This window comes from Pelodiscus sinensis, chromosome 19 (assembly GCF_049634645.1).
Source record: "Pelodiscus sinensis isolate JC-2024 chromosome 19, ASM4963464v1, whole genome shotgun sequence".
Lineage (NCBI taxonomy): Eukaryota > Metazoa > Chordata > Testudines > Trionychidae > Pelodiscus > Pelodiscus sinensis.
Window position 1 is genome coordinate 29,076,809 of NC_134729.1, and position 25,817 is coordinate 29,102,625.

At 64.9% G+C, this 25,817-nt stretch overlaps 1 protein-coding gene across 1 annotated transcript in view; it reads right to left on the reverse strand.

Annotated features, from left to right (window-relative positions):
• The window catches only part of UNC13A (unc-13 homolog A), a 114,912-nt gene that overhangs the window by 32,298 nt on the left and 56,797 nt on the right, over positions 1-25,817 (reverse strand). Inside the window, exons 21-35 of the mRNA XM_075903263.1 lie at positions 24,839-24,954; positions 23,530-23,693; positions 20,250-20,400; positions 16,795-16,863; positions 16,335-16,424; positions 15,894-16,028; positions 14,583-14,716; positions 13,336-13,421; positions 12,996-13,122; positions 8,576-8,672; positions 5,150-5,293; positions 4,254-4,337; positions 3,098-3,175; positions 2,660-2,748; positions 2,236-2,388 (exon numbers count right to left, since the gene is read on the reverse strand). Coding sequence (XP_075759378.1) covers positions 2,236-2,388; positions 2,660-2,748; positions 3,098-3,175; positions 4,254-4,337; positions 5,150-5,293; positions 8,576-8,672; positions 12,996-13,122; positions 13,336-13,421; positions 14,583-14,716; positions 15,894-16,028; positions 16,335-16,424; positions 16,795-16,863; positions 20,250-20,400; positions 23,530-23,693; positions 24,839-24,954 — 1,717 coding nt within the window. The remainder of the gene's footprint in view (positions 1-2,235; positions 2,389-2,659; positions 2,749-3,097; positions 3,176-4,253; positions 4,338-5,149; positions 5,294-8,575; positions 8,673-12,995; positions 13,123-13,335; positions 13,422-14,582; positions 14,717-15,893; positions 16,029-16,334; positions 16,425-16,794; positions 16,864-20,249; positions 20,401-23,529; positions 23,694-24,838; positions 24,955-25,817) is intronic.

A 25,817-nucleotide genomic window follows, 5' to 3' on the forward strand; every position in this document is an offset into this window, starting at 1 on the left:
CCTGTGCTCCAGCCCTGCCTCCCCTCCCCACAGCCCGTACCATCCCCCCTGTGCTCCAGCCCTGCCCCCCTCCCACAGCCCGTACCATCCCCCTGTGCTCCAGCCCTGCCCCCCCTCCCCTCAGCCCGTACCATCCCCCTGTGCTCCAGCCCTGCCTCCCCTCCCCACAGCCCGTACCATCCCCCTGTGCTCCAGCCCTGCCCCCCCTCCCCACAGCCCGTACCATCCCCCTGTGCTCCAGCCCTGCCCCCCTCCCCACAGCCCGTACCATCCCCCTGTGCTCCAGCCCTGCCGCCCCTCCCCACAGCCCGTACCATCCCCCTGTGCTCCAGCCCTGCCTCCCCTCCCCACAGCCCGTACCATCCCCCTGTGCTCCAGCCCTGCCTCCCCTCCCCACAGCCCGTACCATCCCCCTGTGCTCCAGCCCTGCCTCCCCCTCCCCACAGCCCGTACCATCCCCCTGTGCTCCAGCCCTGCCCCCCTCCCCACAGCCCATACCATCCCCCTGTGCTCCAGCCCTGCCCCCCTCCCCACAGCCCGTACCATCCCCCTGTGCTCCAGCCCTGCCTCCCCTCCCCACAGCCCGTACCATCCCCCTGTGCTCCAGCCCTGCCCCCCTCCCCTCAGCCCGTACCATCCCCCTGTGCTCCAGCCCTGCCTCCCCTCCCCACAGCCCGTACCATCCCCCTGTGCTCCAGCCCTGCCCCCCTCCCCACAGCCCGTACCATCCCCCTGTGCTCCAGCCCTGGCCCCCCTCCCCTCAGCCCCGTACCATCCCCCTGTGCTCCAGCCCTGCCGCCCCTCCCCTCAGCCCGTACCATCCCCCTGTGCTCCAGCCCTGCCGCCCCTCCCCACAGCCCGTACCATCCCCCTGTGCTCCAGCCCTGCCGCCCCTCCCCACAGCCCGTACCATCCCCCTGTGCTCCAGCCCTGCCCCCCTCCCCACAGCCCGTACCATCCCCCTGTGCTCCAGCCCTGCCCCCCTCCCCACAGCCCGTACCATCCCTCTGTGCTCCAGCCCTGCCCCCCTCCCCACAGCCCGTACCATCCCTCTGTGCTCCAGCCCTGCCCCCCTCCCCACAGCCCGTACCATCCCCCTGTGCTCCAGCCCTGCCCCCCTCCCCTCAGCCCGTACCATCCCCCTGTGCTCCAGCCCTGCCGCCCCTCCCCACAGCCCGTACCATCCCCCTGTGCTCCAGCCCTGCCGCCCCTCCCCTCAGCCCGTACCATCCCCCTGTGCTCCAGCCCTGCCTCCCCTCCCCACAGCCCGTACCATCCCCCTGTGCTCCAGCCCTGCCTCCCCTCCCCACAGCCCGTACCATCCCCCTGTGCTCCAGCCCTGCCCCCCTCCCCACAGCCCGTACCATCCCCCTGTGCTCCAGCCCTGCCTCCCCTCCCCACAGCCCGTACCATCCCCCTGTGCTCCAGCCCTGCCCCCCCTCCCCACAGCCCGTACCATCCCCCTGTGCTCCAGCCCTGCCTCCCCTCCCCACAGCCCGTACCATCCCCCTGTGCTCCAGCCCTGCCCCCCCTCCCCACAGCCCGTACCATCCCCCTGTGCTCCAGCCCTGCTGCCCCTCCCCACAGCCCGTACCATCCCCCTGTGCTCCAGCCCTGCCCCCCTCCCCTCAGCCCGTACCATCCCCCTGTGCTCCAGCCCTGCCCCCCTCCCCTCAGCCCGTACCATCCCCCTGTGCTCCAGCCCTGCCCCCCTCCCCACAGCCCGTACCATCCCCCTGTGCTCCAGCCCTGCCCCCCCTCCCCACAGCCCGTACCATACCCCTGTGCTCCAGCCCTGCCTCCCCTCCCCTCAGCCCGTACCATCCCCCTGTGCTCCAGCCCTGCCTCCCCTCCCCACAGCCCGTACCATCCCCCTGTGCTCCAGCCCTGCCCCCCTCCCCTCAGCCCGTACCATCCCCCTGTGCTCCAGCCCTGCCCCCCTCCCCTCAGCCCGTACCATCCCCCTGTGCTCCAGCCCTGCCTCCCCTCCCCACAGCCCGTACCATCCCCCTGTGCTCCAGCCCTGCCTCCCCTCCCCACAGCCCGTACCATCCCCCTGTGCTCCAGCCCTGCCTCCCCTCCCCACAGCCCATACCATCCCCCTGTGCTCCAGCCCTGCCCTCCCTCCCCACAGCCCGTACCATCCCCCTGTGCTCCAGCCCTGCCGCCCCTCCCCACAGCCCGTACCATCCCCCTGTGCTCCAGCCCTGCCGCCCCTCCCCAGCCCACACTCACTTGCTGTCCAGTAGGTCCATGATGGGCTGCAGGACGTTGTCGGCGTCCTGGGCGACGCTGCTGCAGGTGCTGGCGGGGACGTTCCCGGTGCCCTTCACCTGGCTCAGGATGTCGCCCATCTGCTTCACGCACTCCTCAATGTGGGGCTGGAAACTAGGGATGTTCCAAGTCGGGAATCGACTCATCGAGGAGCCGCCGCAAACCGTAGCGGTTCCGCGACGATTCCTCAGGCCCCGGGGCAAGGCCGGCAGCCAAAGCGCTCCCGCCCCACTCCCGGGGAGCCCCCTCCCCGCAGTGTGACCTTCGGCCCTCATCCCCCGAAGCACCACACCCGGAGCGTCCGTGCACGGCGGAGTGGGGCCCACCCTGCGCCTTGCACTCCCCCGCCACCCCGCAAGGCCCTGCTCCCCTGCACCCCACGCACCTGGTGGCAAAAACTCGGCTGAGCTCATCCAGGACGTTGTTGAGTTTCACCTGCAGCTCCTTCAGGATGTCGCTGGCCTCAGCGTCCAGCTGCAGGGGATGTGCCTGGTTAGCAGCCGGCCCCAGGAGCCCGTGGGCCCCAGAACACACCCAGAGGCTCTGGGGAGCAGGGACCGAGTCCTTCCTGGGTAGGAGCCGGCACAAAGGCCAGGCAGGGCGAGAGCAGTAGCCGCCTGTGGCTGGTGGCTTGCTGGCAGCCTGCCGGGTCACTCCCAGCACCACGACGCCGCGCCCCTGCGACGCCTGGGGCCCCGCAGCCCCCCACCGGGGGGGGGCCCATCCGCCTGGGACGTACCACTGCAAGGCCGCACGAGAGGGCCAGCGTGTGGAGACCTTCCCCTCAAAGCTGCAGGGACAGGGCAGGGCACCGGGTACAAACCTCCTTCCCCCCCATGGCTTCAAACATCTTCTCCAGCTGCACCCGGAGCTGCTGGATGTTGTTCATCAGGATACAGGGCTAGAGGGGAGCAGAGGGAGAGGCAGTGAGTGTGGGGAGCTCGCACCCCACTGGCTGCACCCCCGCATGGCCAGACCTGCCGCCCCAAGCCCACTCGCCGGGGGAGGGGGAGGGTCCCCACAGCGCTCTGGCTGAAGCCCCCACGCGTGTGCGGGTGTGAACGGGCAAACCCTGCGCCAGGGGGAGGGGTCACAGCCCGCGTGGGTGGGGCTTTCCACCCCTCCCCCCATCTCAGCGGAGAGGGGGCAAGGCTCATTTGCCTCCTCTGGGGGGCAACAGCCACAGTAGCCACCTGCCAAGGGACCGAACAGCCAGACGGACACTGCGCTGCGAGCGGCTCCCCTGGCGCTGGGGGGCCTGGTACCCCCAGGGAGTCAGCCCCGGAGCAGAACGGGGGATGGTCCCAGCTGGGGAGTCCCCGGCGGGAGGGGGAGGGGCCTTTCCCAGGAGGGTTTCTTGGCCCACGTGACTCGACGGGCGGGAGGGGCAACAGCCCGAGCCAGCAGCTTTCCCCCGGTACCAGAATTGGGCCTGCCCCTCGCCAGAGCCCACTTGGCACGATTGCAGGTGCCTGTCTCACGGGTGAGCGAGGGAGCTCTGTGCGTGGGAGAGGGAGACACGCTGGCCCACGTGCGCCCGTGGGCAAGGGCCCTGTGCACCCTGTGTCTGGCCCCGCTCCGCCCCCCGGGAGGGTGGGGCTGGGATCCGGCTGCAGACCCAGAGCGCCCCGTCCCCTGGGGGGTATGGATGGGGTGGGCTTTGGTTCTGCCCACTGTCGAGACAGGGGCCTGCTGCCAAGTTCCGAGGCCGGTGGGACCCAAAGTGTCCCAGGGGTTTGGCTCCAGCCGGGGGGTTCGGTCTGCTCTCAGACATGGGGCCAGGGCAGTGGGGCCAGGGCCAGGTGCCCTCCCGAGTGGCTTGTAAAGAGCAGAGACTGGGCCTTTCCAGGCAGTCGCCCAAGAAGAGAGAGAGGCGGAAGGATGCAGACAGCCCTGGCCCAGAGATGTGGGGCGGCCACGACAGAGGGACCCTGCCAACCGGGAGGCAAGAGGGCAAGGCGGGGGAGGGGATACGTCACCACTTTCTCCTTCTCCTTGGAGCAGTAGGAGGCGAAGTCCTTGGAGATGATCTCGGCGTACTGCAGCAGCACGTTGCTGATGGTCTGCAGGCAGGGCGGGGTGGGGAGCATGGAGCAGGCAGGGGAGCCGGAAGGGGCAAGAGAACGGGGAAGGCACAAGGCTGTGAAATCTGGATTTGGGCCGAAATGAGCTGCCCGAAGGTGGCTCTGGGGCTACGAAGCTGCAAGTCGACCAAAACGGCGCCTGCTTGGTGTCAGTGCTGGGCAGAGGGGTGGCTGCCGGGGGGGCACTGCCCCCCATTCCCACCTGTGGCTCCCCAGCTCCTGGGGACCCAAGACATGACGTGAGCCTGGAAAATCCCGCTCCCTGCCCTCACCCCGCCTAGGAGCAGGAGGCACTTTCTCCAGCCGTGTTCCTCCCCAGCCCCCACGCCTCCGGGCCCCGTGGCTGCCCCTGGGGGCCCGGACGGGAGTGCACGGCACAGCTCTTTGGTCCAGGCTGAGCCTCCCGCGCTGAAGTCCCTGCTCTGCCCATCGCAAACCTGCAGCACTTCACTAATCCGGGAGCGAGATCACAGGGTCTGCCAGGGGCCAGAATCCCCTTTGTGTACAACGCAGCCCAGTCCTCCCCCTTCCCTTCTGCCCCACCGGGGCACGGCAGGGCCGGGGCACCCCTCGGGCTCCAGCCGGGTTAGCGCCATCCCCACCCACGCAGCACTTGGGCGCACGGACGACCGGACGGGAGGCAGCGGATGCTGCTCCAGCCGCGGCCTGGCCCTTCCTAAGCTGGGTAGTCCCAGCCGTTCTGGAGTGAGGCTCCCGGCAGCGTAGGACGGGGTGGCTGCGGCAGGGCCATGTTGGGCCCAGACGGTTCCCCGGCCCCGGGGGCCCCCTACCTTGGCAAACCTCCGCATGTAGTGCCCGACGATCTGCGGGTCGGGGCACTCCAGCTTCTTGATGATCTCAAAGCTCTGGTTGAGCTGGGAGAAGACGTCCACCACGGAGCAGGAGAAGAGCGCGTGCTCCGAGGTTTGCTGGAACTGCAGCAGGGAGCAGAGGGGAGAGAGCGGGTTATTCGCCGGCGCAGCGCTACAAGTCCCAGAGGCGGCTGCTGCGCTGCCTTTACGCTCTGCCTGCATCTGAGCGTGTGGGGAAGGCGGGGGAGTATGCATGGGGAAACCGAGGCACGGAGCGGCGCTATGCCTGGCTCAAGGTCACACAGGAATGACTAGAACTCAGGAGTCCAGGCTTCTCTTGGCCGTGCCTGCTGCCGCCCGATTCAAGCCAGAGGATCAGAAGTCGCCTGGAGAGAGGGTGTCCGGCAGCAAGTCTGGGGCTGCTCTGCCTGGGGGGGTGGAGGGGTCTGTTGGTCTCAAACCACACGTGACCTGAGTGTGACATCTGCTCAGGGGACAGCCTGGGTCAGCTCTCTTCTCCCTCTCCAGCTGTCGCTGGTTTGCCGAGGTGCCTATCGCATGGCATGGGGGGCTGGCTGGCTTCCCGCCCCACGGAGCCGAGGTGCCTATCGCATGGCATGGGGGGCTGGCTGGCTTCCCGCCCCCCGGGCCAGAGGTGCCTATCGCATGGCATGGGGGGCTGGCTGACTTCCCGCCCCACAGGGCCGAGGTGCCTATCGCATGGCATGGGGGGCTGGCTGGCTTCCCGCCCCACGGGGCCGAGGTGCCTATCGCATGGCATGGGGGGCTGGCTGGCTTCCCGCCCCACGGGGCCGAGGTGCCTATCGCATGGCATGGGGGGCTGGCTGGCTTCCCGCCCCCCGGGCCAGAGGTGCCGATCGCATGGCATGGGGGGCTGGCTAGCTTCCTGCCCCACGGGGCCGAGGTGCCTATCGCATGGCATGGGGGGCTGGCTGGCTTCCCGCCCCCCGGGCCAGAGGTCTGCTGGCACTGGTGGGTGACTGGCTGTTTCAGACGTGCGTGCTCCACCCGGCCCATGGTTCGCGCAGGGGGGCCGAGCGCTCCGTACAGGCCTGGGGGCTGCATGCACAAGCCCTTTTGGGACTGGCGGGCCGGACGTGGGGCTTGCTCACCCCGGTGGACACCCCAGGGCTCTATGCCCACAGCCAGGCTCCTAGAAGGGAGCCCCAGAGGCTGGGCGAGACTGGCCCGTCCCCTGGTTGGAGGATTCCCCCCGGGCGGGGTGAAAGTCATTTCAAACTCTCCCTAGGATGGGGGCCTGACTGCGGGCCCGGAAGGGGCGAGGCCTCGGCTGCACGGGGCAGGCCTGGGGGCTGGACTCCCCCAGCCGGCATGTCAGTGAGCCCAGCCCATGTGCTCAGGGGCTCCAGCAGGCATTTCAAGGGCTCAGGGCTCCAGCGGGCATTTCAAGGGCTCAGGGCTCCAGTGGGCATTTCCAGTGGGCATTTCAAGGGCTCAGGGCTCCAGCGGGCATTTCAAGGGCTCAGGGCTCCAGCGGGCATTTCAAGGGCTCAGGGCTCCAGCGGGCATTTCAAGGGCCCAGGGCTCCAGTGGGCATTTCAAGGGCTCAGGGCTCCAGCGGGCATTTCAAGGGCCCAGGGCTCCAGCGGGCATTTCAAGGGCTCAGGGCTCCAGCGGGCATTTCAAGGGCTCAGGGCTCCAGCGGGCATTTCAAGGGCCCAGGGCTCCAGTGGGCATTTCAAGGGCTCAGGGCTCCAGCGGGCATTTCAAGGGCCCAGGGCTCCAGCGGGCATTTCAAGGGCTCAGGGCTCCAGCGGGCATTTCAAGGGCTCAGGGCTCCAGCGGGCATTTCAAGGGCCCAGGGCTCCAGTGGGCATTTCAAGGGCTCAGGGCTCCAGCGGGCATTTCAAGGGCCCAGGGCTCCAGCCGCTGCTGCAGTAGAGGCCACTGGGCCCTTTTAAATTACCAGACCCCAGGGCAGCTCGCCCCTCCTCCCTGCCCCCCTCTTGCCCTCCCCGCCAGGGCCCTGACCCCTCCCCCTCGCCCCCCACTGCCCCTCCCCCTCCCCTCGTCAGCTCTGCCAATAGGATCCAGCTGCGTTGCTGCAGCAGCACTTTAACATCACTGCGCCCCCCCCCCGCCCCGCCCGCCCCTGCCCTGGCAGCACGTTCACGTTGGTGGTGAATGGGCTGCACTTCTAACCAGTACAGCACACCGGCCCATCCGACCCACACCGGCCCCACTGCCCACACCGGCCCATCTGACCCACACCGGCCCGTCTGACCCACACCGGCCCATCCGACCCACACCGGCCCCACTGCCCACACCGGCCCATCTGACCCACACCGGCCCGTCCGACCCACACCGGCCCGTCCGACCCACACCGGCCCGTCTGACCCACACTGGCCCATCCGACCCACACCAGCCCGTCTGACCCACACCGGCCCCACTGGCCCACACTGGCCCGTCTGACCCACACCGGCCCATCCGACCCACACCGGCCCGTCTGACCCACACTGGCCCATCCGACCCACACCGGCCCGTCTGACCCACACTGGCCCATCCGACCCACACCGGCCCGTCTGACCCACACCGGCCCCACTGGCCCATCCGACCCACACCGGCCCGTCTGACCCACACTGGCCCATCCGACCCACACCGGCCCGTCTGACCCACACTGGCCCATCCGACCCACACCGGCCCGTCTGACCCACACTGGCCCATCCGACCCACACCGGCCCGTCCGACCCACACCGGCCCCACTGGCCCACACCGGCCCATCCGACCCACACCGGCCCGTCTGACCCACACTGGCCCATCCGACCCACACCGGCCCATCCGACCCACACCGGCCCGTCTGACCCACACTGGCCCATCCGACCCACACCGGCCCGTCCGACCCACACCGGCCCCACTGGCCCACACCGGCCCGTCTGACCCACACCGGCCCCACTGCCCACACCGGCCCGTCTGACCCACACCAGCCCGTCTGACCCACACTGGCCCCACTGGCCCACACCGGCCCATCCGACCCACACTGGCCCCACTGGCCCACACCGGCCCATCCGACCCACACCGGCCCCACTGGCCCACACCAGCCCATCCGACCCACACCGGCCCGTCTGACCCACACTGGCCCGTCTGACCCACACCGGCCCCACTGGCTCACATTGGCCCGTCCGACCCACACCGGCCCGTCCGACACACACTGGCCCCACTGGCCCATACCAGCCCATCCAACCCACACCAGCCTGTCTGACCCACACTGACCCACACTGGCCCGTTTGGCCCCCACTGATCTGTCCAGCCCACACCGACCTGTCCGGCCCATCTGGCCCACGCTGGCGTACACCAGCCCGTACCGGCCCGCACCAGCCCACTTTCACCTCTGCCTCCAGGTCACTTGTCGGCGCTATACCCTACCCCATCCTTCTTGTCCCGCTCCAGCGCACCATGCAGGAAATCCCGGGACACCTCCTCGTTTTCATCCAGCCACTGGATAACGAACGGCTCAAACCAGCTGGAAGAGACAGAGAGGGGTGAGGAGGTGGCAGGCGGCGGGGCGGGGTGGCCAGGCCGTGCTGCGCTGACGCGCCCGCGAGCCCCCGCGGAGGGAAGTCGGGTTGGTCGGCTGCGCGGTGCAGTCCCTGTGCAGCCTGCCCTGCACGGCACCTGGCCCGCCCGGCGAGAAGAGGGATTCCCAGCCCGTCTGCCGCCATTATCCAGGGCTGGATCCGGCATTTGCTTCATTGGCTTCCAATCCATCCATCCGGCTTCTCCTCTCCCCCCCTTGCCATAGGCCCCCACTTCCCCCCAGCCAGGAGGTGCCTGCCTGCCCCTTCGCCCCTGGGACTGCCCCCGCTTTCGCCCTGGCCCCAGCCCCTGCCCCGCCTCTTCTCCTGAGCACATCCGCGCCCCTCCCTTCCACCTGCGCACCATCCCCAGCGGCAGGGCACTGGCAGGGAGGGGGAGGAGCTGGCACCGGTGGGCAAGAGGTCCTGGGGGGAGTGGGGAGAGGGGGAGCCTGGCTGTGGGTCACAGAGTCGGCACCTGTGACCCTCGTTCCCAGAGAGCCCCGGCGAACGCGGGCAGGCCAGTGGGACGGCGCCCGCGAGCAGAGACCTCATTCCATGAGGAGCAACGGTTCGCCTGAGCTAAGGGCTTAGCTGGAATCGCCGTTTCAGCGCCGCGCGGCGCCGCGGGCAGGTACTTCGGACTAGTGGCATTTAAAAATGGCGCCCGGACGGGAAGATGCAAATCAAGCCGGGGATATTTAAATCCTGGGCTTCATCTGCAACGTGCAATGCCTACGTTAGCCTCCCTAGTTCGAACTAGGGGCTAGTGTAGACAGACCCTTCCTGGCCCACTGGGAAATCACCCGCACAGGGACAGCTCCCTGCCTGCCCCCTTGGCCCCTCCCTGGAGCAACAGCCAGCGCTGACTGAGCGCCTGGCTCTGAGCCACGCGCCATCGGGTGCCCCAGGATCCTGGGCAGGGGGGGCTGGTTTCTGCCTCAGCTCCTGGGTCTATCCTGGCTCAGAAACCCGCCCTGGCACGCAGGAGAATCAAGACGCAGCTGGGACCCAGCCCCGGCTGCAGACTCTCCGAGCTCCCAACTGAGCCCTCCGGGCCCTTTGTCCCCGCGGGTGGCAGGGAAGCAGCCGGGTGCCCGGGGCAGAGGCCGAGGGCAGAGCGTGTGGCTGGAAAGTGCCCCGGGAGCATCCGGCTGGCCCAGGACCTGCTAGCACGTCCAGCCAGCCCCAGGGGACCCGCCCGCGAAGCCAGGCCTGTATTCGGGGGGGTCACTTCCCACCCCTCGCGCCCTGGGGGGTCGGTGCCAGCGCCCCCAGCAGCACATGCCACCCCGCTCCAAAGGCAGCCACAGCCACAGCGGGGGCAACGCAGGCGAAGGGGGCAGGAGAACGGACGGGGAGGGGAGGAAGGGGAGTTTGACAGACGCACAGGGTGGGGCTGGTCTGAGTCACATGACAACCCTGTCCCCTCCCCACACCCCGGCTGGTCCGACCCCCGCCCCCACCCTGTCACCTCCCCACACCCCGGCTGGTCCGACCCCCGCCCCCACCCTGTCCCCTCCCCACACCCCAGCTAGTCCGACCCCCGCCCCCACCCTGTCCCCTCCCCACACCCCGGCTGGTCCGACCCCCGCCCCCACCCTGTCCCCTCCCCACACCCCAGCTGGTCCGACCCCCGCCCCCACCCTGTCCCCTCCCCACACCCCGGCTGGTCCGACCCCCGCCCCCACCCTGTCCCCTCCCCACACCCCGGCTGGTCCGACCCCCGCCCCAACCCTGTCCCCTCCCCACACCCCGGCTGGTCCGACCCCCGCCCCCACCCTGTCCCCTCCCCACACCCCGGCTGGTCCGACCCATACCCCCACCCTGTCCCCTCCCCACACCCCGGCTGGTCCGACCCCCGCCCCAACCCTGTCCCCTCCCCACACCCCGGCTGGTCCGACCCCCGCCCCCACCCTGTCCCCTCCCCACACCCCGGCTGGTCCGACCTATACCCCCAACCTGTCCCCTCCCCACACGCCGGCTGGTCCGACCCCCGCCCCCACCCTGTCCCCTCCCCACACGCCGGCTGGTCCGACCCATACCCTAACCCTGTCCCCTCCCCACACCCCGGCTGGTCCGACCCATACCTCCACCCTGTCCCCTCCCCACACGCCGGCTGGTCCGACCCCCGCCCCCACCCTGTCCCCTCCCCATACGCCGGCTGGTCCGACCCATACCCCCACCCTGTCCCCTCCCCACACCCCGGCTGGTCCGACCCATACCCCAACCCTGTCCCCTCCCCACACCCCGGCTGGTCCGACCCATACCCCAACCCTGTCCCCTCCCCACACCCTGGCTGGTCCGACCCATACTCCCACCCTGTCCCCTCCCCACACCCTGGCTGGTCCGACCCATACCCCAACCCTGTCCCCTCCCCACACCCCGGCTGGTCCGACCCATACCCCAACCCTGTCCCCTCCCCACACCCCGGCTGGTCCGACCCATACCCCAACCCTGTCCCCTCCCCACACCCCGGCTGGTCCGACCCATACCCCCACCCTGTCCCCTCCCCACACGCCGGCTGGTCCGACCCCCGCCCCCACCCTGTCCCCTCCCCACACGCCGGCTGGTCCGACCCATACCCCCACCCTGTCCCCTCCCCACACCCCGGCTGGTCCGACCCATACCCCCACCCTGTCCCCTCCCCACACGCCGGCTGGTCCGACCCCCGCCCCCACCCTGTCCCCTCCCCACACGCCGGCTGGTCCGACCCATACCCCCACCCTGTCCCCTCCCCACACCCCGGCTGGTCCGACCCATACCCCCACCCTGTCCCCTCCCCACACCCTGGCTGGTCCGACCCATACCCCCACCCTGTCCCCTCCCCACACCCCGGCTGGTCCGACCCATACCCCAACCCTGTCCCCTCCCCACACCCTGGCTGGTCCGACCCATACTCCCACCCTGTCCCCTCCCCACACCCCGGCTGGTCCGACCCATACCCCAACCCTGTCCCCTCCCCACACCCCGGCTGGTCCGACCCATACCCCAACCCTGTCCCCTCCCCACACCCCGGCTGGTCCGACCCATACCCCAACCCTGTCCCCTCCCCACACCCCGGCTGGTCCGACCCATACCCCAACCCTGTCCCCTCCCCACACCCCGGCTGGTCCGACCCATACCCCAACCCTGTCCCCTCCCCACATCCCGGCTGGTCCGACCCATACCCCAACCCTGTCTCCTCCCCACATCCCGGCTGGTCCGACCCATACCCCAACCCTGTCTCCTCCCCACATCCCGGCTGGTCCGACCCATACCCCAACCCTGTCTCCTCCCCACATCCCAGCTGGTCCGACCCATACCCCAACCCTGTCTCCTCCCCACATCCCGGCTGGTCCGACCCATACCCCCACCCTGTCCCCTCCCCACACCCTGGCTAGTCCAACCCATACCCCAACCCTGTCCCCTCCCCACACCCTGGCTGGTCTGACCCATACCCCAACCCTGTCCCCTCCCCACACCCCGGCTGGTCCGACCCATACCCCAACCCTGTCCCCTCCGCACACCCCGGCTGGTCCGACCCATACCCCAACCCTGTCTCCTCCCCACACCCCGGCTGGTCCGACCCATACCCCAACCCTGTCCCTTCCGCACACCCCAGCTGGTCCGACCCATACCCCAACCCTGTCCCCTCCGCACACCCCAGCTGGTCCGACCCATACCCCAACCCTGTCCCCTCCCCACACCCTGGCTGGTCCGACCCCCACGCCAACCCTGTCCCCTCCCCACACCCCGGTACAAGGCTGGTTCGACCCATACCCCAACCCTGTCTCCTCCCCACATCCCGGCTGGTCCGACCCCCACGCCAACCCTGTCCCCTTCCCACACCCTGGTACAAGGCTAGCCCCAGCTGTATGCCCAGCTCTGCTGTCTCTGCCACGTGGGGCTGGCGTCACTGCTCCCCCAACACTGCCTGCCTCCCGTGGGGCTGACATTGCTGCTCCTCCCCCACCCGCGTTCCTCTGCGCCCCGCAAGAGCGGGCAGTTGTCCCATTTGCCGTTCACAAGCGCCAACGGGACAAGGGCGCACGTTTCCCCCGAAGCCAGGATGGCCAGGCCTTAGGACAGGGCCCGTCCCTGCCAGGCCTGGCGCGCGCTCACCCTCGCCGTGCGTCTGGCCCCACCCCTCAGTCCAGCAGCTGAGACTTGGCCCTGCCCGAGGGGCCCCGGCCTGAGCGGGTGCCCGGCTCCTTGGGATCGTCCTTTGCTTGTAGTGAAAAGGGGCAGCCCCGGCCCCCCACCCGCCCTGCCAGGCCCTCAGGACTCACGCGGGGTACTCGGGGACGCGGCTCTTGAAGGCAGGCAGCTCGGTCACATACTCGTTGTAAAGCCACTTGACCTTGAAGTGCAGGTTCATGTAGTCGGCACTTTTACACAGGCGGTGCTTGTCGTGCTCTGCGGGCAGGGGCGAGAGGCCGGTCAGGGGTCTCCCTTGCTTCCCCCCCGCCCCTCAGGCTAAGCTCCCTGGTCCTGGGGGAGAGGGTCAGGCAGCCCAGCTGGGGACTCCGTGGGTGGGCTCCCTGGCTGGGGATCCGGGGCCACAGTGGCTCTGGGGGCCCCACGTCACCGCCAGCAGGAAGCAAAGGCTGCGGCCCGGGAGACACTCACCCTCCATTGCATATTTCATGTCCTGAGCAAAGAGGTTCCACATCACCTCGGCACTGATCTTCCCCACGTTCAGCTCCTGGGGGAACCTGGCCGGGCGGGGGAGGGATGAACACAATCGTACAGAACGGAGCCCAGCCCAGTGCTTCCGGCAGAGGCGGCTTCCCCGGGGCCCGTGCAGCCCAGCAAAGCCGCAGGGAGAGCCACCCACGGGCCACACAGGCCTTCCCAGGACACCCCAAGACTCCAGTTCACACCGAACAGGCAGGGACAGCAGCAGATGAGGGATGTTAAGGACTAGTCGACTAGCCGCTAAGCATTTGCTAGTTGACTAGTTGATCCCCCCTCCCCTATGAGATAGAGGCAGCCTCCGCGCGTTTCAAAGGGGAAGCCAGGGAGCCTGAGGGCAGCTGGGGACTCCCTGGCTGATCCTTGGCTCCACGCGGCATTTCCCCAGAACCCGGGGTCACTCGGAGTCCCCCGCTGACCCCGGCTCCACGGCTTTGAAACGCACAAGAGCCCACGCTGGGGACTCTTGTACATTTCGAAGGAGGCGCCAGCGGGGGCTCTTGTACATGTCAAGGCAGGCGGCAGCGGGGGCTCTTGTACATGTCAAGGCAGGCGCCAGCGGGGGCTCTTGTACATGTCAAGGCAGGCGCCAGTGGGGGCTCTTGTACATTTCGAAGGAGGCGCCAGCGGGGGCTCTTGTACATGTCAAGGCAGGCGCCAGCGGGGGCTCTTGTACATGTCAAGGCAGGCGGCAGCGGGGGCTCTTGTACATGTCAAGGCAGGCGGCAGCGGGGGCTCTTGTACATGTCAAGGCAGGCGGCAGCGGGGGCTCTTGTACATGTCAAGGCAGGCGCCAGCGGGGGCTCTTGTACATGTCAAGGCAGGCGGCAGCGGGGGCTCTTGTACATGTCAAGGCAGGTGCCAGCGGGGGCTCTTGTACATTTCGAAGGAGGAATGCGGAAGTGCCTATCGACTAGTCCATGGAAATTCCATCAACTACTTGACTAGTCAGTTACCCACATTTGAAGTGGAGACAGGATTCCCCAGGCAGGGGCACGCTCAGAGCTGGCCAAGAGGTGCAAGGAGGGAAGGCCCCTACGGAGGTCTCTCCCTAGGCTAGGCCAGAGTCCCGAGTTCACACGTCGATACGCCCAGCGCAGTGTCCACCCACCAGCTCAGCGCTCGGTTTCTCTGCCACTGCCTGGAGGAGGCAGCCCGGGGAGTCCCAGGCGTGTACTCACTGGTTCAGGCAGGGCGTGTAGGAGTTCTTATCCTCTTCAATGATGGAAACAATCAACGTGATGAGTTTGGACCAGAAATCCAGGTTCTTGATGCTGGGGCCCTGCTCCTCGGGCGGCACCTCGCCCTTCTTAGCCTGGGAAAAGCCCAAAGACAAGGGAAGGCATCTCGGGTCAATCGCGAGTGGCCACGCTGGCCGGCCGGGCGTGACCTCAGCTGGGATTCCAGACCCTGAGGCTTGGCCATGGCTGGGACCTGTTAGCTCCTTTCCATCCCAGCCCCTGGGGCCCAGGGCATGGCTGCTCCCAACACGGAGCCAGGTCCTGGCCCAGGCTAGGGTCAGGTTCCAGTGCCCCCTCCAGGCCCACATGGGAGACTTGGGCCCTGTTCTACAGTGATCGGCTTTTCAGAGCTGAGCCTTCCCCAGGCAAGGAGATCCCAGCTGGCCAACATGCCCCCAGCTCCTGCCCTGAGCCTGACATTGGGGGTAGCAGAGCTCCCCAGCATGGGGACCCAGAGTGGCACAAACAGGCAGATGGGGGAGGTGGCTCCAGCGCTTCCAAGGTTACGTAGATGGGCCAGAAACAGCGACAGGGAGGGTGGAGTCACTGCAGGGCTACTGGGTGTGAGAGCGAGCGGGGAGAAGAGACCCGCTGGCTAAGCAGGGCTAGGGTTGCCAGGTGTCCGGTTTTCGCCTGGACTGTCCGTTATTCGGGTCCCCCGTCCAGAAAAAACCCCAGAAAATACCGGACATGTGAAATGCCCGGCATTTCCTTTTCCCTCGGATGGAAGCCCGGCGGGGACAATTCCCCCTGCCGCGTCTGGCGGGTGCGGGGGAGTGAGGAGCGCGGGGCCATTTAAAGGCGCAGTGCCTTTTTTTTTTTTTTGATTAACAACTTCGGTCTCCCCCTTTTTTTTCCTCAACAGAATTTTTTCCCAGTTTTTTTTCTTTTTGGGGGGTGTTTGGTATTTTTTGTTAAACCCTCTGGCAACCCTAAGAAGGACCTCATGCCGAACAGCATCGCTCAGGCCCCGTCCTGCCAGGCTGGGAGGGGTCACGCCCCATGCTGACCGGGAGAAGGCTGCCAGCTCCTCCAGGCCCCGGGCCCAGCCAGCAGAGCCTGCCCAGCGCAGGGACTCGGGCTGGGAAGGGCTGGTTGCGGGATGGGGCAGCTCGCAGGAAAGCTGAGATATCGGCTCCCCAGGGGCTGGGAGGAAGCAGCCCTGCCCCGGCGGAGGCCGACCCAAACCTCAGAAGGGAGGGGGGAGCGTCGGATGGGGAGCCCCATGGCACGGCCGTGCCGCCCACTCACAGGGTCGCTCTGGTACTCGCGGCTGTACAGCTCGTGGCAGTTGTTGAAGATGTACTCGTAGGTGGAGTTGAGACAGGCCTTCACGCAGTCCTTCACCACCTGGCTGGCCCGGGGCGGGCTCTGCAGCTCCTGCACCTGTGGGGAGGGAGATGCAGTCGCGCTCGCAATGGCTTGTCCCCACACGGACTCTGCATCGCAGGACCCCCCCTTCCACACGGAGCCTCGCTCAGCGCCTGTGCACGACGCCCCTCGCGAGCTGCCGCCCCTCGCGAGCTGCCAGGCAGCCCCGCGGCACTGACGTGCTGCAACCCGCAGGGTCTCCAGATGCCATTCGAGGGGCAATTAATGACACTAATCAGCATGCAGGCTCCAGCGCAGCTCCCAGAGGGGTCCCAGGCCACCGTGGGAGGGAGCCAGCCCGCCGCGGGCCCTGGGCGTTACCTTCATTCGGAAGAAGGTGATGCTAGTTAACAGATCCACCGTGGACTTGAGATCCTGCAGCCTCTCGGGGCTGCTGGCGGGGAAGTTGTTCTGTCGAGGAAGAGAGAAGGGCCGCATGACGGCGAGGAGAGCAAGCAGGGGCGCCCGGCTGGCGTTTCAGAGCTAATGGCTGAGCTGAGCACAGCCACCTGGGTTTTAACGCCAATCCTGCTCCCACTGCAAGCAGTAGGATCACTCCCGTTCACACCCCCAGCTCTCCAAGCTGGGGAAACCGAGGCACAGAATGGGGACATGACCATAGCAGAAGCTGGGCCTAGAATCCAGTGTCCTGACTCCCCCTCCAACACTCATTCACGGGACCAGCCTGGTGGCAGGAGACTGCTCGCACAGGCACCAGGGTGCCGGTGATCAGCTGCCAGCATTCCCTGCACCCCACCCCATGTGGGGCTCCTACCCTTACCCGGTACATGGACAGGTCGATCCGGAGAGAGTTGTGCAGCTGGTCCAGCAGCTTCACGAAGCGTTCTTTCTGCAAAGACACCCCCGGTGCTGGGTAAGTGGGAGCAAGGCGCCCAATGCCTAGTTCCCCCTCCCCGGCTCAGCCACCAGCCCCCTCTGTCCCTGTGCAGCCCCCCCCCCACCCTGTGGGAGGGGCACGGTGGCCAGGGAGGCTTTCAGCAGGGTGCGGGGGGGGTGTGTATCGCTGCCAGCTAGCAGCTCCCCGTTACGCTCAGCAGGAAGGTTCGGAAAGAAATGCAAACTCAGGAGCAAACTGCAGCACAGCCAGCGACTGAGTCCCAGCTGGCTCCTCAGCAGACCCCGTCTGGGGACACTGGGATGGGAGCTAGCGAGAACCTCAGGGTCTGCCAGAGCCCAGCAGCCTTCCAGAGAATCCCCTTAGAGCCACCTGGCTCTCCTACCAGCTCTGCCAGCCGGCACTTAACGTCCACAGGACTGTAAAATGGGCGCCACATTGCAGGAAAGATTTGGACGAATCAGAGAAGGTCCAGAGAAGAGCAACAAAGTGATGGAAGGTCTAGAGAACATGGCCTAGGAAGGAAGCCTGAGAGAACTGGGCTTGTTTAGTCTGGAGAAGAGAAGATGAGAGGGGACACGATCGCAGCTCTCAAGCACCTAAAAAGGATGTTACAAGGAAGAGGAAAGTAAATTATTTTCATTAGCCTCTGAGGACAGGACAAGAAGCGACGGGCTCCAACTGCAGCAAGGAGGTTTAGGTTGGACATTCGGAAAAACGTCCTGCCTGTCAGGGGGGCTAAACACTGGAATAAGTTGCCGAGGGGGGTTGTGGAATCCCCGTCCCTGGAGATACTTAAGAGCAGGTTAGACAGACGCCTGTCGGACAGTCTAGAGCAGTGGTCCCCAACGCGGCGCCTGCCGGGGCATTTGTGTGCGCCCGCCGACAACCTGGGCCAGCGCCCGCCCCAGGCGCGCGACACGCACCGGCGTCTGGTGTGCGGCGCTCGGGCGGCCCCGGCCCCGGGGCACATGCGGGTGCGCAGCGCCGGTGCCAGCCCCAGGTGCGCAGCTTGGGTGGCGGCGCCGGCCCCGGGCCCACGGCACAAGGCGCTCGGGCGGCAGCAGCCCTGGGGCACATGCTGGCGCCGGGTGCAAGGGCATCCCCACCCCTGGTGTGCCCCAGGACGCGCGGCCCCGCCCCCGGGCGCCTGGCGCGTGAGTGGCCCCGCCCCCGGGTGCCCGGCACGTGAGTGGCCCCGCCCCCGGGCGCCCGGCGCGTGAGTGGCCCCGCCCCCGGGCGCCCGGTGTGTGAGTGGCCCCGCCCCCGGGCGCCCGGCGCGTGAGTGGCCCCGCCCCCGGGCGCCCAGGAGCCTCTATAGGTTGGGGACCACTGGTCTAGATGGTGCTCAGTCCTGCCGTGAGGGCAGGGGACTGGACTAGAAACCTCCCAAGGTCCCTCCAGTCCCACGATTCTACGATGTCACCTTAAATGGGCCCGAAGTCTGTACTCGGAGAGGCTCATGGGAACGTTTCCGCAATAAGCACGAGAGTCTGGAATCCAGCTGCCCGAGACCCCACTGAGTTCCGGGAGTCACTCTGCACCGCAGGCAGGGAGAGCCCTGAGCCGGGACATGCAGAGGAAGGCCTGGGGCTCGGCCCCAGCAGCCTCATCACTACATAATGAAGAGCAATAACCAATCGTTGTCAGGACGTAAACGGAAAGGATGTGCCAAGCTGGCGGGACACGGGCCATGCTGCGACTGCGCTGCCCGGCCCCCGCTGCTGTCTGCAGGGCTCACTGGGAGGAAGGGATTTGCTAGCAGGGACTTGCATGGAGTTATTCTAGAGTTACACTAGGGCTACATCTACACTGGCATGATTTTCCGAAAATGCTTTTAACAGAAAAGTTTTCCGTTAAAAGCATTTTTGGAAAAGCCCATCTAGATTGGCAGGATGCTTTTGCGGAAAAGTGTCCATGGCCAATCTAGACGCGGTTTTCTGCAAAAAAGCCCCAATCGCCATTTTCGCCATCGGGGCTTTTTTGCGGAAAACAGTACTGTGCTGTCTACACTGGCCCTCTTGCACAAATGATTTGCACAAGAGGGCTTTTGCCCGAACGGGAGCAGCACAGTATTTCCGCAAGAACACCGGAAAATCTTACATGAGATCGTCAGTGTTCTTGCGGAAATTCAAGCGGCCAGTGTAGGCAGCTGGCAAGTTTTTTGCCAGTGTAGACACAGCCTAGGGGAACAGAGATCAAGAATCGGACCATCATTTTTAACTTAACTAAGGCTCCATCTAGACTGCAGGCTTCTTTCAGAAGAAGCTTTTTTTGGAAAAAATCTTCCGAAAAAACTTCTTCTGAAAGACAGCGCCCCCGCTGCCAACATGCATAGAAAAAACGATCTGCTTTTTCGAAAGAGAGTGTCCAGACTGAATGGTCGCTCTCTCGCATGTAAGCTGTGATTGCTATGGACCGAGTGGCCACCAGGGCACCTGTGCTTTTTCCTCTTTCCTCTTCTTCCGAAAGAACTCCCCCTTCCCCGTCCACATAGACCTTTTTGCGAAAGAGCAAAAGACTTCTTCCTCGTAGAATGAGGATTACCAATGTCGGAAAAACCCCTCTGCTCTTTCGATTTGCTTGCAGAAGAACGCGATTGCAGTGTGGACGTTCCTCAAGTTTTGTCGGAAAAATGGGTGTTTTTCCGATAAAACTCTGTAGAGTAGACAGACCCTCACTGACTGACTGACCTTGAAGATGTTCATCTATCACCTTTAGAAACTTTCCTGGGTTTGGCTTCCAGCCCCATGTCCCTATCTTGCCAACACTTAGGCACGTCCTTTCCTGCACACACGAGAGTACGGCCCTGAACTCCACGGGGCTGGTTAACATGGTCAGTCAAACACATGCCACAGTCTCTGCCGGGCCAGGGCCTCACTGCAAATCCAAAGTGTGTCCAAACTGAATGGGCAGTGGGGAGTTTGGGGTTCTATAGAAGCCACAGAACCAGAGCAGTTTGCTCTGAATTCAGCTACTGGGGCCGTGCAAAATACACACAGGACTCGGGTGCAAATGTTCAGGGTTTCTCTTTGGGCAGCTGTGTGCCTGCAAAGATCTGCTTTCCGCTGATGGGCGGGGAAGGGGTTTTTGGCATCAAAACGGTGATTTTGTGACACGATTTCACTGCGATTTCTCCCAGTTGTCACATATTTCACTCAAAACTTCCGGTGCTTTTTTTAAAAGTAAATTTTTACCCTTTTAGATGAAATAATCTCAAACTATCCAAGAACAATTGGCCATTTCTCAAGGCGGCGCCCAAAGGGAGCATTTGACCTTTGGCGGTGCTGGTTTTGCACGGCTCCGACTACCACGCCCCCACCCACCAAGCTCAAGAAGAGAGAAGTAGGAAGGAGAGTTCTACGCACCATAGGACTTACCCCGAAATTGGAAGCAGCAAAGCGGTCTGAGGCAGACACGTTGGTGGAGGCAGTGGTGTGGGCGTAGTACGCGTTGATGTTGGCTAGGAGGGTGCTCATCACTGCCGGCACGCCGGGACACATGTACTTGGAGGACAGGCAGGCAAAGTGACTGAAAGAGAAGAGACGACAGGCTGGAAGGCGCAGGTGAGGGCGGGGTGCCAGAGTGAAGGGGCCTGCCGCAGGAGGGGGAGCAGGGAATGCCGGTGCGGGGGACGAGGTAGGATAGTGGGACGGAGGGTGTGGATGTGCCGAGGGGAGGGTGTGCACTGCACAGCGTGGGGGTGGCGTGTCAGGAGATGCTGTGTCCGTCTGCCCAGGGTGGAGCGAGTTGTGTCAGAAGGGAATCGCAGATCCTGGGGCAGGCAGAGACCACAGGAGGCATCGAGTCCAGCCCCCTGCCCAAAGCAGGACCAACCCAACTCAATCAGCCCAGCCAGGGCTGTGTCAAGCTGGGACTTAAAAACCTCTAGGGATGGAGATTCCACCCCTCCCTAGGGAACCCAGCCCAGCGCTTCCCCACCCGCCTAGGGAAATTATTTTTCCTAATATCCAACCTAGACCTCCCCCACTGCAACTTGAGCCCATTGCTCCTCGGTCTGCCATCTGCCACCACTAAGAACAGCCTCTCTCCAGCCTCTTTGGAACCCCCCTCAGTTGCAGGCTGCTCTCAAATCCCCCCTCGCTCTTCTCTTCTGCAGACTGAACAAACCCAAATCCCTCAGCCTCTCCTCGTAGGTCATATGCTCCAGCCCCCTCATCATTTTGGTTGCCCTCCGCTGGACCCTCTCCAATGCGTCCACGTCCTTTCTATAGTGGGGGGCCCAGAACTGGCTGCAATACTCCAGCTGTGGCCTCCCCAGATAATGCACAGGGTGTGTTCTTCTGTTTATGTTTGCATGGAGTGTGGCTTGTACAATGGGTGTGTGTAGGGAGTGCTTTGGAGAGTTTGTGGTTGAGAAGGGTGTATGAAGGGTATATGTGGTGTGTGTGTAAGGCTGTGTGCACATACGAGAGGAATGCGCAAGGTGTGTGTATGCATGCAGGATGTGTGTGCGCTATGTGTGTAAGGTGTGGGTGTTTAGTGTATGCCATGTGTGCATGTGCAGTGTGCACAGGCACCGTGTAAAGTGTGCATTGGGCATAAGCATGTGCAGTCTGTAGGGTGTGGGCATGTTCAGTGTGTGCAGTGTGCTCCGGATGTGTGTGTGTGCAGGGTGTGCATGGTGTGTGTGTGGCAGTGTGTGCAGGCTGTGTGCATGACACTGTGTGCAGTGTGTGCAGGCTGTGTGCATGACAGTGTGTGTGGTGTGTGCGTGGTGTGTGTGTGGCAGTGTGTGCAGGCTGTGTGCATGACAGTGTGTGCGGTGTGTGCATGGTGTGTGTGTGGCAGTGTGTGCAGGCTGTGTGCATGACAGTGTGTGCGGTGTGTGCGTGGTGTGTGTGTGGCGGTGTGTGCAGGCTGTGTGCATGACAGTGTGTGCGGTGTGTGCGTGGTGTGTGTGTGGCAGTGTGTGCAGGCTGTGTGCATGACAGTGTGTGCGGTGTGTGCGTGGTGTGTGTGTGGCAGTGTGTGCAGGCTGTGTGCATGACAGTGTGTGCGGTGTGTGCGTGGTGTGTGTGTGGCAGTGTGTGCAGGCTGTGTGCATGACAGTGTGTGCGGTGTGTGCGTGGTGTGTGTGTGGCAGTGTGTGCAGGCTGTGTGCACGACAGTGTGTGCGGTGTGTGCATGGTGTATGTGTGGCAGTGTGTGCGGTGTGTGCAGGGTGTGTGCGCAGCATTGTATGTGGTATGTGGAGGGGGTGTGTGTGGCAGTGTGGGTGTGTCTAGACTACATGGCTCTGTCGACGGAGCCATGTAGATGAGGCAGGACGATGATTTACATAATCGCCACTTCATTTAAATCAAAATGGCCGCCGCGCTGTGCCGATCGGCTCTGTCGGCTCAGCGTGGCAGTCTAGACGGGGATCTGCCGACCCCAGAACCCTTTGTCGGCAGATCCTGTAGACAGATCCCGCAGAGCTGATCGGCACAGCGCGGCGGCCATTTTGATTTTGATTTAAATGAAGCGGCAATTATTTAAATCGTTGTCCTGCCACGTAGTCTAGACGTACCCTGTGTGTGCTGTGTACAGGCTGCTTGTGTCTACATTGGCACCCTTTTCCTGATTTTAAGAGGAATAAGGGATCTTCCGGAAAAGGCTTTATTTTCCGAAAGATCCCGTCTAGACTGGCGCTTTTCTCCAGCAAAGCCCCGAGCCGGAAAAAAGCGGCAGCCATGTTCATGCAAATGCCGCGGGGGATATTTAAATCCCCTGCAGCATTTGCAATTCCGACTTGTCTCATTAGCATCCCTTTTCTGGAAAAGGGTGCCAATGTAGACACAGCCGCTGTGTGTGTGCAAACTGTGCAGGCTGTGCATGGCAGTGTGTGTGTGTGTGTGTGCATGGTGTGTGCAGGTGGTGTGCATGGAAGTGTGTGCAGGGTGTGTGTGTGGTGAGTGCAGGTGGTGTGTGTGTGGTGTGTGCAGGGTGTGTGGTGTGTGCAGGCCGTGTGCGTGGCAGTGTGTGCAGGGTGTGTGCGTGGCAGTGTGTGCAGGGTGTGTGTGTGGTGTGTGCAGGCCGTGTGCGTGGCAGTGTGTGTGGTGTGTGCAGGCCGTGTGTGTGTGGTGTGTGCAGGGTGCGTGGCAGTGTGTGCAGGCCATGTGCGTGGCAGTGCACATGTTCAGGAGCAGACTGAGCCCTGCCCCAGTGTGTTGGAACCAGACCCAGCCTGACACTCGGAAGGCGCGTGCCTGCCCCTGCCCGTGGGTGACTGCCTGAAGGGGGCTGCTGCTGGCTCCGTGGCCAGGCCGAGCGGCTGACCTGCAGGTCCGGGGAGTGCAGGAGCCCCAGTGGATTAGCCACTGGCCAATGGGGCCCGTGGCCGGGGCCCAGGCACTTGGGGGACCGCTGTGTTCAAACCTGCCCTGCCTGCCCCCATGCCCAGCCCCATTTCCCCAGTAGGACAACGGGTGGGGAAGGAACATGGGGGCATAAGGGGTGGGGCCCCATTTGCCCCGGGCCGGGAGCCCCACAAAGCCACAGGGCCCGGCTCAGCTGGTGTCAGCCAGCGTCACCCATTGACTCCAAGGGAGCTGCCCTGGGTGAGCCCAGCTGAGGACCTGGCCCCGTATCGTTACCCCTTACCCAGTGCTCAATTAACCCCTTCAAACAAAGAGGGAGCGGACGGGAGAGACGCACGTCATGGCCTGGTAGATGGACTCCACCCCGTATCGCATGGCGAACTCGTCCACGATCTCCTGGGCCGTCTCGTCGAAGTACACCTTCCAGGCGTCGTCCCCCTTGGCCTCGGGGATCTTCACCACCCCGTTGTTCTGCAGGTCCGTCACGAAGTGGAAGAGGTTCTAAGGCATGGGACAGAGGAGAGCCCTCAGGACCACTGCTAGCAAGGGCTTGCCTGGCCACTCAGAGGCGAGTGGGTCTGGGGAGGGGCTGTTCCACTGCTGTGTGGATCAGGGACCCGGCACTGCGGAGCTGAGACTGCCGATGGAGATCTGAGTTCTGGGGCGCCCTGTGCCATGGGGGAGCCCCTGCTCCAGGGCAAGGGCGGCAAAACACTGCCTCTCTGACGGGATAGAAACACAGACCCTAAGACAGGGGTGGGCAATACTTTTTGCAGGGGGGCCACTTCAGGAATTTTGGCAGTGGTTGTGGGCCAGCCCCCCCCCTCCCCGGAAGGGACAAGGCCTCAGGTGGAAGGGGCGGGGCCTTGGGCAGAAAGGGCGGGGCCTTGGGCAGAAAGGGCGGGGCCTTGGGCAGAAAGGGCGGGGCCTTGGGCAGAAAGGGGCTGTTCCCTCCAATTGGGCTCTGGGGGCGGGGGAATGCATGACGCCATTCGCAGTTTAAAATGGCTGCCGGCACCCTCTTGGCACCGCACGCCCCTGGCAGGAGGGGGGAGCCGCCAGCCGCTTTGAATAGCAAATGACTTTGCGCACTCCCCTGCCCCCAGGGCTCAACTGGTCTGGGGTGGGGAGTGGCAGGGTGGGCCGCAGGCCAGATCAAATGGCTTGGTGGGCGGGTCCGGCCCACGGGCCCAGCGGCGGATATAGGGCAGGGCCAGTGGGGCGGCTGCCCCGGGCCCCGCGCTTCAATAGGCCCCGCGCACGCGCTAATTCCTGTCGGCTGTGGCCGTGGCGCATGCGCGAAATTGTGCTGCCCTGCGGCTCTCTCATCCACCCCGGCACGGGCCGTATCTTGCCCACCCGCCCTAGGAAGACAAGTTGACAAGCCCTAGCGTCCAAGCTCCCTATGCGTCCCCTCCGAGTGCCGGCTGAGGCACGCTGGCATGGAGCCGTGTGCGGCAGAAACCGTGCCCGTGCTGTGCCCGCTCCAGGGAGGACGGGAGCCCTTCGCTCTCCCGGGCTCTTGACCACCCGTTAAAATTCCCTTGAAACGTCCGGTCATTTGAAAACCAGGGTTCTGACTATAAAAGGAAGCAGAGTGGGCTGGGGGTATGGTGCGGGGCCTGGGGCCCGGGGGCATGGCTCACCTCGTGCAGGCAGGTGTATTGCACATGGTACGGCGCCACCTTCTCCTCTCCCTTTATCTCCACGCTGATGTGCAGCCGGATGGCTCCGGACACGGCTGACTTGTCCGTCCGCTTGTCTGCAGGCAGGAGGGCAGGAAGCAGACGAAGCGTTAGCGCGCTGATGGCCGTGGCAAGAGCACGAGGCATCAGGAGAAGCCGGCTGGTGGGTACAGCCAGGGTCTGGCACCTAGGGAGGCTGGGGTCAGCTCCCAGCTGTGCCCTGGGACCCTGGGGGCTTTGGGAAAGTCACTGGGCCTCAGCTCGTTTGTGAAAGGGGCGAACGTGCCTGGGTCTGGCCGCGGTAGCTCTGCGGGGTGAGGAGTCTTCTGCGATGTGTATGTGCAAGGGGGCTGCAGGGCTGTTCCCACACTGGCAGCAATGAATGCTGGAGCCCTGGTGTGGCCCATGAGTGGGGAGACAGGGCCCTCCTTGTGGGAGGTGACTGGAAGAGCCTGCCTTAAATGGCCTGGCAGAACAGCATGGGACGCCAGGGAGGGAGAGGAGCTAAGGCCAGTGCGGGTACATGGAGCAAGGGGCATAGAAAGGAGAAGCAGGTGTCAAAGTGTCATAGGAGGGAGGCCCTGGAGCAGCCTCTCCAGAGGAGCCTGGGGACACACGACCTAGCTGGGCTGACGAGGTCCCTGCCAGCCCTGTGGTCTCTGGCCGGCGATTCAGTAAGAAACAAGAAGTGTGCAAAGAACCCCGCCTGCAACGGAGAGGAGAACCCGCAGCCTGGCCAGCTCCAAAAAGCTTTTCAACCTCGTTTGTACGGACAGGGCTATATCCCACACACCCACTGGCTGTGGGATCAAGGGGAGCCAGTCACTGACGGCCCCACCAGTCAGCACTTCCCCTGCCACGAGCAGCTGTTTTGTGGCATGTGGGGAAGGAGCAAAGGTGCCATGCGCTCAGGGGCGGAGGTGGACCTGGGCGGGGAGAA